We start from the raw sequence: 16,656 nt of genomic DNA on the forward strand, positions 1-16,656 counted from the left end.
CAAAGAGGGTTTGGACCAGATATGTTCTGGGTAAGTAGAGGCACGAGGTGGACGAGAGATTGGGTGTTCCTCTCCACTCAGCCCTAGAGGGCTTGATTTCCCCCGATAATGTGTTGGGATCGCCTCAGCCTAGCCAAGATAGACCAATCCCTTCTAAAAGAATTTCCCCAAAACTTGAATAAATTGAAGGTGTGAAAAAATAATAATAATTTCCCCAAACTGTAACTGAGCCCAGAGAAAAACAAACCATTGAGAAAACTGGGCTTCAAATCCAAGCCAGGCCAAGAGAGACACTTTGTAAAGTACACGCCACTTGAGCCCGGCCTCGGCCCCCCGGCCTTGTGCCGTTCACCGCGGCTCCGGCTTTATGCTGCCCTTCGGCCTGCGACGGGCGGCGTCTGGGCTGCGGTACCCTGGGAGCTGTCGGCATCTGGCCCCCAGTGGTGGACCTTCCTTCCTAGTCACACCTTTAAGGGAAAGTTCCAGCCTCTGCGGCCACCTGCTACCTGCTGACTCCCTGCCCTTCCCCCTCCCAGGCGACCTCCTCCCTGCCGACGGCCTCTTCATCCAGGGCAATGACCTCAAGATCGACGAAAGCTCCCTGACCGGGGAATCTGACCAGGTGCGCAAGTCCGTGGACAAGGACCCCATGCTGCTGTCAGGTGAGCTGCAGCCCGGCGCGGGCACGCTCCCATTGCTAGTTCCTGCCCCCAGGTGGAGCGGGACACCCGCGTGTCCCCTTCATGAGGATGAAGGATCTCAGAGGCTTTGATCCTTGGCTCTGGGATCTTGGCCAGCTTGGCCTCAAATGAGAACACCCTCCATTTTTCCCAGGAAGCAACACCAAGCCCACGGTGCACTCAGCGCACTCCAGGCCGGGAGACCACAGTGACAGACTAGACAGACAGTCCTGCGCTGGCAGCATTTCTCTTCTAGTGGCTTGGTTTACTGGAGCCCTTTCTCATCAGTGATGAGAAAGACTCAGTCAGGGGACGATCATTTTGGACACCTGCAGTGCCAGGCACTGGGCTGGGTGCTGGGGCCGCAGCAGTGAATAAGGAAGATGAGGCCCCAGCCCTGAGGAGCTTGTGGTGGGGTGAGAAGCGAGAGGCAATGCAAAAATTCCAGAACGGACAGGAGTCGGGAGAAAACAAACAGGGCTGTGGGATGCAGCTGGCTGGGAGGGCAGGGAAGGCTTCTCGGGGAGGCGACAGGGCACGCTGAGGTATGGGTGATGAGAAGGAGCTGGCCTTGGCACTGTCCGGGGAAGAGCATGCCAGGCAGAGGGAACAGCAAGGCCAAAGGCCCAGAGGCAGGACTGTACTGGGAGTCACCGAGTCCAACTACGGAGAAAAGGCCCTCCTGGCAGAGGCCACCATGTGCAAAGGCACAGAGATCTAAAAGTATGTGGCAAGTCTTGGAAAACAAAGAGGAATATCAACAGGTCTGCTGGGTAGGATGTTAGAAAGGAGTGAGATTCAAGGCTAGAGCATTTATTTATCCAGCATGTATTCAATCAACATCTATTAAGCACCTACTGTGTGCCAGGGGTTAAGGAGACAAACAAGGTCTCTGCCATCCTGGAGCTTAGAATCTAGTGAAGGAGCAGCCAGAAAAGGAAGAAGCACGCAAATGCATGAGGGTGTGTCAGGGAGTAAGCCAGATGAAGACGTTGTACCATTGTTATGAGATATAGAGACCCAAAGGAAGGGGGCAGGAATCTTAGTTGGTCAGGGGAGGCCTGTCTGAGGATGTTGCATTTGACCTAAACCAGAACAATGAGAAGTAAGGGCATTCCAGACAGAGGTACAGCAAGTGCAAAGGCCCTGGGGTCTGATTGAGAGATCATGGAAGGTCTCAGAATGCCCTCTTTAAACAGAGTCACAGGAGAGTTCAATAAATGGTCATGGCCCTGTGGCCCTGGTTCTGCTCTGGGATGATGTGGTTGACAGACAAGCACTCATCTTTGGGAGGAGTGGCCAGGTGAGTCATCTGGATCTGCAGGAGCCCAGGGGAGGCACGGGCCTGAGTGGATGGGCGATGAAGGCTCAGACGGTTTGGGGAAGGGGGAAGAGGGGAGGATGCTGGCAGGAGGCTGGGGAGAGAACGTGTTTGGAAGCACTGGCCCGTCAGCATCCCAACCAGCCAAGGAGGCAGGCACAGGTGCAGAGAGACCCTGAAAATGACATGGGTGGGCAGAGAGGGATGGGCAACCAGCCAGCCAGCCTGGGGTGAGTCACAGGGGAGCAGGGTCTCTGAGCAGGGACAGCAGGGCCCAAAGGGAACAAAGGTGCCAAATATAAAACAATGCCGGGGGCAGAGGACAGGAGCAGGAGACTGTTCAGGGCCAGACACAGGAGAGAGAGAGAGTAAGCAGGAGTTTTGGGGGCCTCAGCGAACACCTCTCTGGCTCTGTGTCCCTTCTCTCTGTCAAGGAGAAGCCTTATAACTGAGTAGGGCCTGGGATGTCTCCAAGGCAGCCAGAAGTCCCAGGAGACCAAGGGGTCCCACAGGAGAGCCCAGGCTTGCAGGCCCTTGGAGACGGGAGGGAGCTCCCCGCTCCGCGCAGAAGCACAAGGGGAGGGGGGCAGACAGGAGGCATTGCAGGCCTCAGCAGGAATCCCAGGAGTCCCGTGACACCCACGCTGCAGGGGTCAGCAGTGGTTCTCAGCAACATTCCCAGTCAGCTCGGGAGTGGTGGCTTGTGAGCACTGGGACAAGAAAGGTGTGACCACAAGATTCCACTATGGGCACCCTGAGCCCACGTTCAACCAGCAGCCTTGGTCTTGATCTATCAGGCTGGCTGGAAGCCCAGGTAGATGGAGCAGGCCTGGGGCCTCTGGATGTCAAGACATCAGCCAAGGTTTTGGGGACGTCCTTGTGGGCAAAGAGAAGGGCACACTGGAGCCTGGAGATTGCCAGGGGTTGGTGCTGATTCCTGGATTGCCGGTGGTCTGGTGGGAGGTGTCTAGCAGGGAGCTCTAGCCTGTCGCAATGTGGAAAGTGTGCCCACCAGGCTCTCAGAGACCATGGGCGCAGGGAGGGTGGCAAAAAGAAAACAAGAGCCAGGATCCGCAAGGATGGCCACAGGATGGATTAGATTAAAAAAAAAAAAAATGAGACTCAGTGGTGTGCTTTCGACGCTGACATTCAGAGAGCGAGCTGTGTGGGGCTGGAGGGGCGAGGGGATGTGGCTTAGCTGAAACTCATGGGGGGAAGACTGAGAAAGGGGCATCGTGGGCCCAACAGAAAGCAGTATAATTGGAAAGGGAACAATTCTGTGACAGTCAGAAATGCTCTGGGACAAAGGGGGCTGCCTATAAGGTAGTAAGTTCCCCGTCACTGATTGTGTGTGAGCAGGCTGTGGGTGGGGGTGTTGCAGAGTGGCCCCCTGGGTGGGCACTGCGTTCAAGGCCCCTGCCAGCCCTGAGAATCACAGATCCTCCCTCCCCCTGTACCTCCCCTACAGATCCACCTTGTTTTGCTCTCTCTAACTTGCCGCTGCTGAGGCTATTCCGTCCTCCCAGGCAATCCTCTTTCTTCCTCTTTGCTCATTTAACTCCTGCCCATCTGCTCAGGCCCCACCTCCTCCATGAAGGCTTCTGTGACCACCTCTGCCCTGTGGCAGTTACTCCCTACCCCCTGGGATCCACCTTTCAGCCTACACCACAGCACTTTGTGCCTGGCCCGTTCAGGCACAGACTTGTAACGTTGATTGAGTTTTTCACTGTGCAAACTATCTCAAAGTAAGGAACAAAATCCATCTATAGTCCTGCACCCCACCATGTCTAGCTGGGCTCCCTTTTGTGGGTCCTTTGTCCTCGGCCATGCACAGACAGAGGGACGCTGCGGGGATGTGCTTCTGCATCAGTCCTTCCACCCAGACAGGTCCACGCAACTGGGAGCTCGGAGCGGAAACTCCGGAGCCTGTGCCCAGCTCCATCCCCGCGCCCTGCAGGCCTCAGGCACCAGAGCAGAGTAGGGGGCTGTGCAGGGTGTGGAGAGAGATCGCCAGGCTGAATCGGCCTGCGCTCTGGAGTGAACTTGCTGTGTGGCCTTAGGTACATGGCCTCACTTCTCTGAGCCCCAGGCTCCGTGTGAGGGGGCAGGGATGTCGGTGGTGGTGTGATGTGTTTGGCCTCTAGCACAGTGCTGCCACAGGGAAGCCCCAGATGGGTTGGTTCCCTTCCCCAGTGCCTGGGTGGAACCTGGACTTGGGGGTGAAGTAGGCTGGGGTCCAGTCCCAGCTCTGCCCCTCTTTGGCTGGGGACCCCTGATGAGCTTCTCCCGCTTTCTGAGCCCTCGTTTCCTCACTTGTAAAATGGGCTAGTAAGCCCCGCCCCTGTGTGCTGATGAAGTGTGGAGTCTCCAGCAATGCCCATTTTCCCTCTCTTCCTTCATCTGGCATGTCTCCCTTTCCCTCTCCAGGCTGCTGCTTCCTGCCGGCATGCAGCTCCTCCCAGCCTTCGCCTGCCTCAGCCCGCCTCCTCCCGGGAGTTTGCCTTGATTGCTGTCTTCCCCAGTGCTCTGAACTCTCCGCATAGCACACATTTGGACGTTCATTTTTGCGCACGACCAGACACCTTTATGTGTGTTGGGAAGCCTTGCTGACCTTCTGGTTGGATGACCCTCGAGGAACACAGAGAGACAGGGCTGGGGTGCTTGCGGGGTCCTCATGGTGGTTCAGAAGCCCCCTGGTGGCATCTGACACACGGCTTCAGCCTAGAAGAGGGCAGAGAACATATAGTTCCAGCCAGCTGGTCCAGCCATAATCAGCCTGTGTCCCTAGGCAGGTCCTTTCACCTCTCTGAGCCTCCGTGTTTGTGTCTATCCGTTGGCGGAGCTGGGGGCCCCCTGCTGCCTGCCCCACAGGGCTGTTGTGGGCACCCCAGGCATGAACAGATGCGACCGTCCTTTGCAAAGCCTGCAGGTATGGGGTGCGGTGTGGTGCAGAACCAGCATGACGTTTAGAAGCAGAACACCCAGGTTCCAGTCCTCCACTGGCTCCCACTGAGACCTCTACGCCTCAGGCCCTCAGTTTCCCCATGTGACAAATGGGGACAGACCCGCCTTCAGAAAGACCAGATGACCTCAGTGCTCAGGGTACCAAGGAAATCACAAAGATCTGGCAGGTTCCCTGGGACAGACAGGGAGACACAATCCCATGTCTGATGTATCTGCAGACTGGGAGAGTAAAAATGTTCAGGAATCACAGAGTCGCGTCTGCGGGGCCAGGCAGGGAGAGCGCGGGCGCCAAACCAAGACGGCAAGTGCTTCCTGCCGCTGCCTGCGGGAGCGCCAGCCAGTGTGACCTCAGTGGTCACTTTGCAAGAGGAGCTAGGAATGCAGGTTTTCGTGTACAATTGCCCCATGTTTAAATATTAACAAGAAATTCCAGTGTTTTAAAAGTCTGTGTGGGTCAAGCGACATTTGAGTAGGTCCTAGAGTGCAAACTCTGGCCTAGGCCTATCCTTTTAGCTTTATATTTTAAGATCATGTCAAACTTTCAGAAAGGTGGCAGGAATGGTACAAAGAACAAACGCGGCCCCGCTCTGAGTCAGCTGTTGCTAACATTTGCCCCAGCTGTCTCTCAAGTCCCACGCTCGCTCTCATGAGTGGATGTGATGGCCCCGTCCCCCTGCACTTCCGGTGTATCTCCCGAGAGCAAGGCAGTTCTCGGGCATGACCACGGCACGGCCGTCACGTTCTGGGGACTCGATGCTGATGCAGTGCTGTTACCTACACGTTGTCTGTGTCGCATTACGCCAATTGTCCCTGCAGCCAGCGTCCTCCAGGCCCGTGTCTGGGGCAGGGCACTTAGATGTCTCGCCTCCTCAGCCTCCTTTGCATGCAGCAGCGCCTCCCCTGGTCTCTGTCTTCATGGAAGGCCTCCCAGGCCCCAAATCCCTGTAAGTGTCCCACCAAGACAATGATCCCTCTTAGAAGGAACAGACGCCCAGGCCTGTGATTTTGCAGCATTTCAAGGGCTTCAAAGATCCCTGGAGAATGCTGATCTTGTCCCACTGTGCAGCTGGGGAAACTGAGGCCCAGAGCAGGAGTGTAAGGCCCCCCAGAAGGCAGGGCCAGGGCAGGAGTGAGACCCTAGCCTTCCCTCCTCCCATCGCCGGGCTCCCCCTGCAATCTCCAAGCACCACATGGGCTTTATCGTCCGGCAGCGTGGCCTGTTGGGAGCATCCTGTAGTGACTCTCCCTGGGAACACACGCCTGGATGCCATTGCTGTGGCAGGCGGTGGGCTGGGGTGGGGCCGGGGCGAGGCCTGTGTTCAAACAGCAGCAGGGCCTGGCCCCAGCGGGCCGGTCGGCTCAGCCCCGCAGGACCTCCACCCCACTCTGTCACCCCCAGCCGAGCAGTGACAGCACCAAGTTACACAGGACATCGGTAAACCCTGTTGGGACACATCCCAGTGCCTGCTACCCACCCTGCCAAGCAGCAGGCCAGGCACCGGGGAGCCGGACCTGCTGCCACTGCCGCCGCCTCCAGGGAGCCTAGGACGACACCGTGACTACAGAAGGCCCAGTGTGCTGCTCGGCCCACACTCTCTCCATTACACTACCCTGCCTCTTCTCCATGAGAGGCAGTGGGGTGTAGTGGATAGAGCATGGGTTCCAGTCCCGGCTCCTCCACTCACAGCTGTGTGACCCCGGGCTGTCACTCAACCTCTCTGAGCCAGAAAGGCCACAGTGGGCAGAGGGGCTCGGGTTGTGCTTGTTCCAAAACCTACCTCACAGGGCTGTTGTGAGGGGGACACTTGCCGACGGGCCAGGGCTCCGTGAGCGTGCATTATCACGTCACTCACTGCGCTGGTAACCATGACAATGAAAGCTGTGTGTGGGCTGGGACCCTACTGGCCTTGCTTGGTGCTTACGTCTGGGGCAGATGGCAGCCCCCAGAAGTGGCCTCGATCCCTTCCTCACAGCCTCTCCCCACTGAAGGGGACCTTTTAGAAGACTCCACCCGTTCCCTCTCCTTGTCCAGAGAGAGGCCTGGCTGGTCCCCGCAGATCAAGGAGCCTGGGTTCCAGGCCCCAGCTGTCCCACACCCTCTGTGCAAACTCTGTCAGTCGTTTGCCCTCTCTGGGCTCAGAAGGCCCTTGTAGCTCTGCCCCCGGGGGCTCAGTACACCCCACTTGCCACCACATGAGGCTCTGGCTTCGAGACAGCCAGCATCTGGCCCCGCCCAGGGGAGCCGGCTCCTGGTGCTCAGGACCAGCCCGAGGCCAAGACGAGAAGGTGCTGGCCCTGCTGCTGCCGCCGGGTCAGACGCCAAGGAGCTCCCCCTGCATGGGATGGGGACAGGGACGGAGGCTCAGGCAGGACAGGACAGTCCCGTTGGCAGGAGCCACAGTGTTCCCCGGGCCTGGGCTCCCCATTCCTCCCCATGGGAGGGCTGACGCAGGCCCCTCGGGGCTGCCCAAACAGCTCTCCTTCCCACGTGCCCACCAGCCTGCCCCGCAAGGCAGGCAGCGCGAGGCTGGAGCCACACGCCACGCCTGCTCCAGCCCAGCTCTGCCCTCCCAGGCTGAATGTGGAGGTGACCCCTTTGCGCTGTGCCTGTGAAACGGGGGTGGTAGTGGCCACTTCACAGACCGTGACAGCTGAGTGGAAAAGCAGCTCAGACCGGCCTTGGCACACTGAATCCTCAACCGGTATCCCTCCTCCTCCTCCCTCCCCCGCAGAGTACTCTCAGGGCTTCTACTGAACACCGGCAAGGACGCCGCCCGGCCACCCGCACTCAGGCTGCCCCCTCCCTGCGTGGACCCTGAGCTTGACCGTCACACCGGGCCCTCTCGCCACTTGGCCTGGGCTACCCCCACCTGGCCACTGGGTCCTTGCCTTGGTTTTATCTTTTTTTTTTTTTTTTTTTTTTCTGAGACAGAGTCTCAGTTGCTGGGGCTGGAGTGTAGTGGCGTCAGCCTAGCTCACAGCAGCCTCAAATTCCTGGGCTCAAGCGATCCTCCTGCCTCAGCCTCCCAAGTAGCTGGGACTACGGGCACGTGCCACCACACCTGGTTAATTTTTCTATTTATTGTAGAGACGGTCTTGCTCTTGCTCAGGCTGGTCTCAAACTCCTGAACTCAAACAATCGTCCCGATCGTCCCGCCTTGGCCTCCCAGAGTGTTAGGATTACAGGCATGAGCCACCTGTGCCCGGAGGGTTGGTTTTGTTTATGCTGCTGATCTGTGTGCCTGTCTGCTCCCCTTAACCCCAACTAGACTGGGTGCTCCTAGATGATGGGGTTCACAGGGGACCCTCCTGCCACCCCAGAGCCTGGCTTGGAGTCGACACCGCATGATGTCTGTCCATCAGATGAAGGACTGTGGCCTGGGTGGTGAGGCGGTGGGAGGGCCATCTGGTCAGTCTGTCCACACAGACAGGGGTCTGTCCTCTGCTGGCCCGTCCAAGCCCTTTCCTTCCTGAGCTGTGGCTGCCCTCCCCACCCAGGACGTGCCTGGTCTCCCTGGGCCACAGAGTGTCCAGACACCATTGCTGAGAGACAGTGACCTAAGCCGGGTCCGTCCCCATTTTACAGAGGGTGACACTGAGGACCAGAGAGGAGAGTGCTGGCCTAGGGTCACACAGCAAATCAGAATCAGATTCCAGACAGTTCCCAGCCCAGGGTTCTCTCTATCCTCACTCCACCCCAGGTATTCCGAGGGGCCGTGGCTGGTTGGAGGAGGGGAGGCCTAGAGAGTTGTGCTCAAGGGGTGGCGGACAGTGAGGCCTGGTGCAGGCCCTGCCAGGGGCCGAAGGGTCCTCGCCTCTGCCCTCCCCAGAGCCCCCGTGGTTTCCTCTGGGCGATGAGCCCCTGTCCTTGGCTGCAGTGCCTGCTGCTCTACGTCAGTGCTTCAGTCCCTGGTGTCAGCGTTCCTCTGCGAGGGCCTCCTGGGACCGGGGTGGAGCAGCAGCAGGGACGGCCTGGTCCGTCGGAGCCTTCCCCTGCAGGAGGGGCGGCCAGCACTCAGGGCCCGGTGGAGGAGATGGCTGGGCCCAGAGATGGGTGGGAAGAGGGGGCACAGCTGAGAGGAACGTGACCCTTTGTGAAACCACAGAGATGATTTACTGGGGGTGTGGCTGGGTGTGCTCCATTATAAGTGTAGTACGTGCCCACCACGGAAAGCATAAAAAAGAAGGTAACAGGAAAAAGGGTGCTGGGGTTACAGCTCCAACTCCAGCTCCAGCTCCAGCTCCAGCTCCAGCTCCTTAAGCCAGGTTCTGCAGGGGGAGCCGAGAGGCTCTGCTGGGGGAGCCGAGAGGAGACTCGCACTCAGACCCTGCCGCCCTCAAGGGGCTCACGTCTGGGGAGCCAGGCTGGGAGGCACCCCCAGGGAAGACTGTGGGTGTGGTTCAGAGGAGACAGATGAAGTCCCCTTGTGGGAGGCAGGGGCCACCTAAGGGGAAGGGCATTTGCCCCGGGCCTTGAGGAGGGGCTCTGGACAAGAGGTGAGAGAAAGGCCCTCGGGTGGTGCTGACTGTGAGCAAAGGCCCGGGACTGGACGCAAAGGCTGGGTGAGCCGTGCATGTGCCGGGCAGAGGCCGGAAGAAGACTGGGGTCTGATCCAGGGGGCACTGCCTGAGTCGTTTGGACCTGGGGGAGAGTGTCTGTGCTGGGGGGGGGACACTGTCAGAGCAGAGGCTGGGGGGCCACTGGGGTACAGAGGGAGGGAAGACCAGAGGAGGAGGTCGGTGCCTCCACCTCCCCTGCCCCTGGCTAGGCTGGGCCTGGAGGACCCCCTAGGGCTTCTCCAAGCCTGTGGCCAGAGGACACCTCCCTGGCCTCCTCTTCCTCCCTCCTCCCTGCCCCCAGATGCGGTGCTGAGCTGCCAGCTCCCTGCTGCGATGGGAGTGATTAGATTAGAAGGTGATTTGGGGTCTGATTATCTTGGGTGGAAACTGGCCCCCTGTGTCCTTTTCCATCCTGTCTAATTTGGGGGGGCGGCCTGTCCGTTGCTACCCAGGGGAGAGAACCAACACCTGCATTTTGCAGCAGAGCTTTTCACTGATGTGTTTGAGATCTTGTCTCCTGGGACCTTGTCTCCTGGGGGAACTTGCCAAAGACAGTAGGCTCGAGGGACAGAGAGTTCCAGTCCTGGCTCTGCCCCTCACCAGTGGGGTGACTCTGGGCAAGCTACGTCTTCCATGGAGCCTCAGTTTCCCCTGGTGTGGGGACTAAATGAGATCACCGTGTGGAGGCCAGCACACGCCCTGCACACAGCGGGCGTCCCTCGGAAGTTAGCTCGGGTGGCGGCTAGTGCTTTCTGTGCTCCGGGAGTGTAGCGAAGTGCCCTTCCTCTCCTTGGAACAGTCTCCAGCAACCCCGGCCCCACATGACCTCTGCTCATCTGTCTGACGCTGACCTTTCACAGCCCTCCTCCCAGCCCTGACACAAGCCAAGCTGGTGCCTGAGACAGCATTTTGTCAGCGAGTTGCCGTAATGACCACCGTTCGGTTGACTGGGCCTCAGGGCAGGGGTGGGTGGGCCCCAGGAGAGGTCACCCGGCCTGGGCTGCTCAGCCTGGAGCCCGTGTCTGAGCTCATTCTGTGGTCCCCACTGCTTCCTGGCCAGGGGCAAAGGAAAGCTGTCCTTCTGTCCTGGGAATGGCCAAAGAGCTCACCGTCTGAGCATCCGGCTCTGTTCCCGCTGCCGGGCGGCCTACCCACTCTGTGAGCCTTCAGGTCTCGGTTTCTGCATCTGTGCGTGGACAGGCTGACATTTGCCCGCCTTAGAGGAGCTCCCTGGAAAGTGTCTGTCTGTCTGCAAAGCACCGTAAGATCCAGAGATCCTGGAAGCCAAGGGGCGGGAGCACCACACGCTCACACACGTGCAGGCACGCATGTGCACACAGCACCGAGCTGTCACGCAGATCCTAGACGGAAATGGCCAAGGTGGTGACACCACTTGAAAAGTGAAAGTAGATTCCTTGCTTAAGCAAAGTACTTTGGGTCCTGACTCAGAACCCCTTGACTCCTGCTTTGTATATAATTTGAATGAGTTTGCTCACCCGGACTTCAAATCTTAAGCAAACTGGAAAACAACGAGAAGATTGTTGGAGAAAAACTCCACTGAAAACAGGCAGAAGTGGCAGCCGGTCCCAAGGGGAAAGAAGGGAAAACTTTACAAAGCAGGAACGCGTTCCAGAAGCAAGTCCTAGAGCGTCGGGCGTCAGGATAGTGGCTGCTGGGGCCCCTCTGACGCCGTGTGGCCAACCTGCTGTGGTGCCGCTGCGCCGCGCTCGGCCAGGCCGGGAGCCCGACTTCATTTGAGAAGGAACTGCGTGCTGCATTGTAGAGAGCCTTCCCCCCAAAGTGGTAAAAAGTAAAATAAAACAAAATAAATGGGTGCCTGGAGAGCCAAACGTCACTAATTCAAACTCTACTAAGCAGGGGACCGCCGACACCTGAGCCCCGTGCAGGTGGCACCACACAGGCCACGAGGGTCGTGGACAGCAGCTGCGTGCACCCGGCTCCGGCAGTGTGTTCACCCTGTTGTGCAGACATCACCACCGTCCGTCTCCAGGGCTCGTCCATCTTCCCCACCCGAAACTCTGCCCATCCCCCCCGCCCAGCCCTGGCACCCAGCATTCCGCTCTCTGTCCCTGTGAATGTGATTACTGTAGGGACCTCATGTGAGTGGAATCGTATGGTATTGACAGTCCTTTTGTGGGGGGCTTATCTCACTTGTTATCATGTTCTCATGCTTCATCCATGTTGCAGCGCGTGTCAGAATTTCCTTCCTCTTTAAGGCTGTGTAACACCCACTGAGTACATAGACCACATTTTTCCCCTTTGCGTCTTATGCTCACTAGGCCACAGCACTCTGCATGCTCTGGGTAAGTCGCTCTGTGAGCCTGCATGGTGGAGGGGCCCATCTTCAAGCAGCGACTCTCATGTCAAACAAGAGCTGATGCCAAAACCCCCAGAGAGAAAACAAACAAAAGTAGAGCCACTCTGACCAAAGGCCTCCTTTGCCCCCCAACAGCTGTCCTTTCAGCCTCTGGAATTCTTTCTAGGGGCTGAAGGGCCCTTTGGAGACCAGTTTGAGAAATCTAAAATTCTAGCAAAGATATTCTTAACCTTTCTTGCAGCACGGACCCCTGGGGAAGTCTGGTATCGTCATGTGTCATTCCTGTTCAGAATAACACTTTGAAGTGCATAAATTAAATATATTGGATTGCAAACAAAGCCAATTATATTGACATAATTTGAGTAGTAAAAAGAAAAGGTGGTAATGTATTGCTTCTTTATTAGTCCTTTGAATAGCAAGATCCACCTTAGTAGTGAAATAGGACTGAACATCAACAATTCTGCAACAGCTGTAAAGTGATATGAAAAAGAATCTGTGATCTTCTTAATGTATGCAATGGTGTTGTGGGCACCAGTAAGACTCCTGGAGTTTGTTGCCTATATTTGTAATAGGAGAGATGCTAAGTTTCAGTTATAGGTTTGTGAAAATGAAGGTGTAATTTTTTTTCTCATCTAAGTTCACAGACCCCTGAATTCTTTCCTCAGATCTTTGGTGGGCGGTTGCTGATGACCCCATTTTAAGCAGTTCTGTCCAGGGCTTAGTTGGCATTTCTTTACTGATTACAGAATTAGAATGAGATCTGGTTCTAAAGACTATCAATAAAGAATAGAGAGAGTGGTCCCTGCTTGGTCTGTAAGGGTGGGAGAGGATGGGGGAGAATGAGGCAGAGGGAGGATGTGATCGTCCAGGGAAGGGTAGTAGGTGGTATGCCTGGAACTAATTTGGGGGCCTGAGAAGTGAGGAGGGATACCGGTGTTTCAGCCCCACGCCTATCCCATCAGTGTCCTAGGTGAAATCTTCTTAAAAGGACCCACCACACACACACAGTGTAAAACTTAACGTAGCCAGTGCCCCATGACCTCAGCAGGAGAAGAGCAATGAGCTGACTGAGACCTCATTTCTTCTCCTTTGGGGAGAGGGCTTCAGCCATGCAATGGTTAACTTGGCTTTTGTCCCATTCCTCAGGGACCCACGTGATGGAGGGCTCAGGTCGGATGTTGGTGACTGCTGTGGGTGTGAACTCTCAGACTGGCATCATCTTTACCCTGCTTGGGGCTGGTGGTGAAGAGGAAGAAAAGAAAGACAAAAAAGGTAAGCACAACTCCTTTGCAGACCAGGAGAGGAGCTCTTAAGGCCACTTTTTTTTTTTTTTTTAGTTTATTTGTTCACTCAACAAAATAGTTATTGAGTGCCTTCTGTGTCCACACCTTGTGCTGACAGCCACCTCCTGCATCCTCAAGGCCCTGCTAGGGCCAGGTGGGCTCTGTCTGTTCCATCTCCAGGGTCTTGTCCCAGTCTCTGTCTTGTCCAGTCATGTCATGGAGGCCCCCCGTTCCCCCCTGGGCCAGGCCAAGAATGCTGACCACATTGTTGGGTCGCCAACCTCAGGTGGTAGAAACAGCCAGCAGGAACTGGTCCCATCAACACCCCAATATTGAGTAGAAATCCTTACCCAAGCATATTCCTTACACTGTTGTCACCTCCACTGAGTAGAGCTGAGAATCCAGCCAGCAGAGACTTAGACGTCTAAGATGTGGGCAGAAGAGGTTATAGGGAAGGTAGCCAAACAGGTGGCTCCAACTCAACCAGTATGAGTTCCTTCCCCAATGCCCCTGCAGCGGCCACCTTGCCTGGGTTCTGGTTCTTCCTCTCCCTTGGAAGTAAGATTCTTTATTCACTGTTTTCCCCTCAGTGCAGCATTCCAGAAGCCCAGGCTAAAAGTGCCTCTGAGAATAGGGAGGGATGCTCACACAAGAGGCTCAAATACCATCAGGCAAGGCCCACCTCCAAAGACCCAGGCTTCTGGCCCCAGCACAGCCCACTCCTTATCTGACACCCACGCTTTGCCGCAAGGACAGCCCCCTTTCACATTTTCAGTCTTTTGTCTCCTTCCCCAAGCTCCAGGGGAGGATCTGCAACATCCAGAACTTCTGGAATTGGAATCCTGGGAGAAGGGAGATGGGAGGGCACACGGCCCCTCCCTGAGTTTTAGGGGCAGCCCTGCCACCTCCAGCTCTCAGAGGCCAATCAGGCAGAGAGCCTGGGTCAGGATTGAAGGTGACTTGTTTCTGAAGGCAAAAACCATTTTTAGTGGTTCTCCCTGAGAATGCGGCTACCCAAGCAGCAGGAACAATGGAGCTCGGCTATGGTCTGGGAAACCAAGAGGCTGGAGAGAGAAAGGGGTGCTGAGGTTGCAATTGAGGAGAGAGACCTGGCCAAGAGACCGGGAGGGCTTCACGATAGTGTCCGCACACTGAGTTGGAACCTGTGGTCAGGGTGGGCGGGCCCTGCCCCAGAGTGCTGGCAGGTGGGCGGGTTTGAGCACTTGCACAGGATGCAGCAGCCTGTACCCACTTCCGTGTCCTCACTAGGGCCTGGGCCAGGGGCAGACACAGCCAGACTCTTCCTCAGGTTAGACCTGTGTTTTTATCAGACGAGATCAGGCACGTTCAGGGTGGCGTGGCCCTCGACTAGACCTGTGTTTTTAAAAACACCTCTAGGAAGACAGGCCTCAACTGGCCTGGAAGCGTGGGTTGGGGTCCTTTGCTGCCATGCACCTGCACCCCAACAAGATGAGAGTTTCAGAAGAGTCGGCCTCATGTAGAGAGAAGGGGTGGCATGTGGCGGGGACGTGGCAGAGGAAGCCTGGGGACAGCCCAGCATCTCAGCCCACAGTGAGCTTCGTGGCCAGGGCTGGGCCCCTTCTGCCCCCCACCCCGTCCTATCACCTCCTCTATGGCATTGCTTAGAGCCCACCAACCACATGTTCCCATTTCACGATGAGCCCAGGTGCGTGGCTGTGTGTGCATGTATGTGTGTGTGCTCATGTGTGCAGATGGGGCTGCGTGTGCTTCTCCTTCATTAACATGTCTCAACAATCATCACACAGGTGTGAAGAAGGGGGATGGCCTTCAGCTACCAGGTACAGTAAGACACCCGTCGGGGTAGGTGGGCTTTTAGAAATAGCAGCAGCCTTTGGCCACTGGGCCCTGCCCCCAGACCACCAGCTCGCAGCTGGGGAAGGCACACGCCTGCTGAAGGCTCCCCAGAGACAGTCCTCTGTGCCCCTGTGTGATGCCAGCCCCGTGGGATGAGCCAACACCCCACTCTGCCCTCTTGCCCGTATGGTGCTTCACCCTACTGGCCAGTGCCACTTGGCACCACCACGCAGCCCAGCCCTGTGCACGGCACGCAGTGCCTCCCTCCCCACCACCGTGCCTGGCCCTGCTCCCCTCACCCGCACCCTACAGAGCCCGTGTCCACCTCACCCAATAGTGTGTCTCACCCAGCACAGCCTCTTCCTTCTCCTCCCCATAGAACCCTATTCCCCACCCCACAAAAAAAGCACCAGGAGTAAATTTGGCCATTTCATATCACTTTTAATTTCTAAATTAAGATAAACTCACTAGTTCCTTTTGTGTCTCGTGCACAAAATATGACATGTTTGATGTCACCTTTTAAATGGCGGACATCGCCCGTGGGTGTTCCCAAGACAATCTTCGGCGTGCTGGTTAGGGAAGGAGGGCGTGGCCCTGGGCAGTGGCCTGCGTCAAAGGCATGAATCTGGTTAATTCGCTGCCGTGGGCAGACGCTCTGCTGGAGCACCCTGGCACACAGTGACTGAGGTCATAGCAAACACCCATGCTGAGTGCTTGGTGACCACACCCCACGGCACATTGAATATTTTGAACTGACTCCTGGCCATGGGTTCCTCTGGCCCCAGTGGGCAGCCAGATCCCCTCCTCCATGGAACGCCCCCTGACGGGGACCCACCTGACCAGCCGGGCAGACAGGGTCCACACGTCACCGCAGAGCAGCGCCATCCCCCTGCCGCCCTGCTCGTCCTCCATGCTTTGTTTCAGAGACCCACCGTGTCTGAGTTCTCCCCTTCCATGTCTGTGGCATCTGTGGGAACATTTCACCCAAATCTGAGTTTCTAGATTTCCAACAAAGTATTTAAAGAATAGAGTCATGTGATTTCCCCACAAGTTGGTGCGTGTCTTTATCGTTGCTGCTTTTCTCCATTGTGACACACTGCATTTTCCATCCCTCCCACCCCCTGCAGCAGCAGACGGCGTGGCAGCTGCCATTGCTGCAGATAGTGCCAATGCCAGCCTAGTCAATGGTATGTCTCCGGCGGCGAGCTCTCGGTCTTGGTTGGATGGGCCTCTCTCCCCCCAGCTCTGGGCTTTCTTTCCCTGTTCTGGACCACACAGATCTCGGATGTGCATGGGCCGCTCAGACAGTCACCCTCTCACGTAGGGCCAGTGCTTAAGAGAGGAGCCACACTGGGGAGTCAACTCCATGCCCACTTGCGGCTGCCAAAAAGGCACTGGCCCCTATGGGCTCTTGCCCCCCAGTGGATCCCAGAAGAGGGACATTACTTTGGCTTCAGATCTGGCCCCCAGGAAGCAACAGTATCCCACCCGGCGTGGCCCTCTCCTAAGTGTGTCCTGGCCCTGGCTTTGGGAAGAAGGCCTGGGGTCAGGACCTGGGCTGAATCTGATGTCTGGGTCCCCAGAAAAGGCACCAGTCCTTGACTCTAAAATGCCCTCAAAGGAGGGGGACCCAGGCCGGGTTCAGCTCCTTGGCCCTGCCCCACAGCATGGCTG

At 57.0% G+C, this 16,656-nt stretch overlaps 1 protein-coding gene across 8 annotated transcripts in view; it reads left to right on the plus strand.

Moving 5' to 3' along the window:
* The window catches only part of ATP2B2 (ATPase plasma membrane Ca2+ transporting 2), a 121,889-nt gene that overhangs the window by 51,953 nt on the left and 53,280 nt on the right, over positions 1 to 16,656 (plus strand). For 3 of the 8 annotated variants that reach the window (XM_069484428.1, XM_069484429.1, XM_069484432.1), the window contains exons 4-5: positions 537 to 662; positions 13,010 to 13,135. The exons of 1 other annotated variant lie outside the window; for it this stretch is intronic. In XM_069484428.1, coding sequence (XP_069340529.1) covers positions 537 to 662; positions 13,010 to 13,135 — 252 coding nt within the window. Of the gene's footprint in view, positions 1 to 536; positions 663 to 13,009; positions 13,136 to 14,933; positions 14,967 to 16,109; positions 16,170 to 16,656 lie in introns of all 8 variants that reach the window. 4 more of the 8 variants (XM_069484426.1, XM_069484427.1, XM_069484430.1 and 1 more) reach the window with 2 other exon arrangements.

The sequence above is a fragment of the Eulemur rufifrons genome, chromosome 10 (assembly GCF_041146395.1).
Source record: "Eulemur rufifrons isolate Redbay chromosome 10, OSU_ERuf_1, whole genome shotgun sequence".
NCBI lineage: Eukaryota > Metazoa > Chordata > Mammalia > Primates > Lemuridae > Eulemur > Eulemur rufifrons.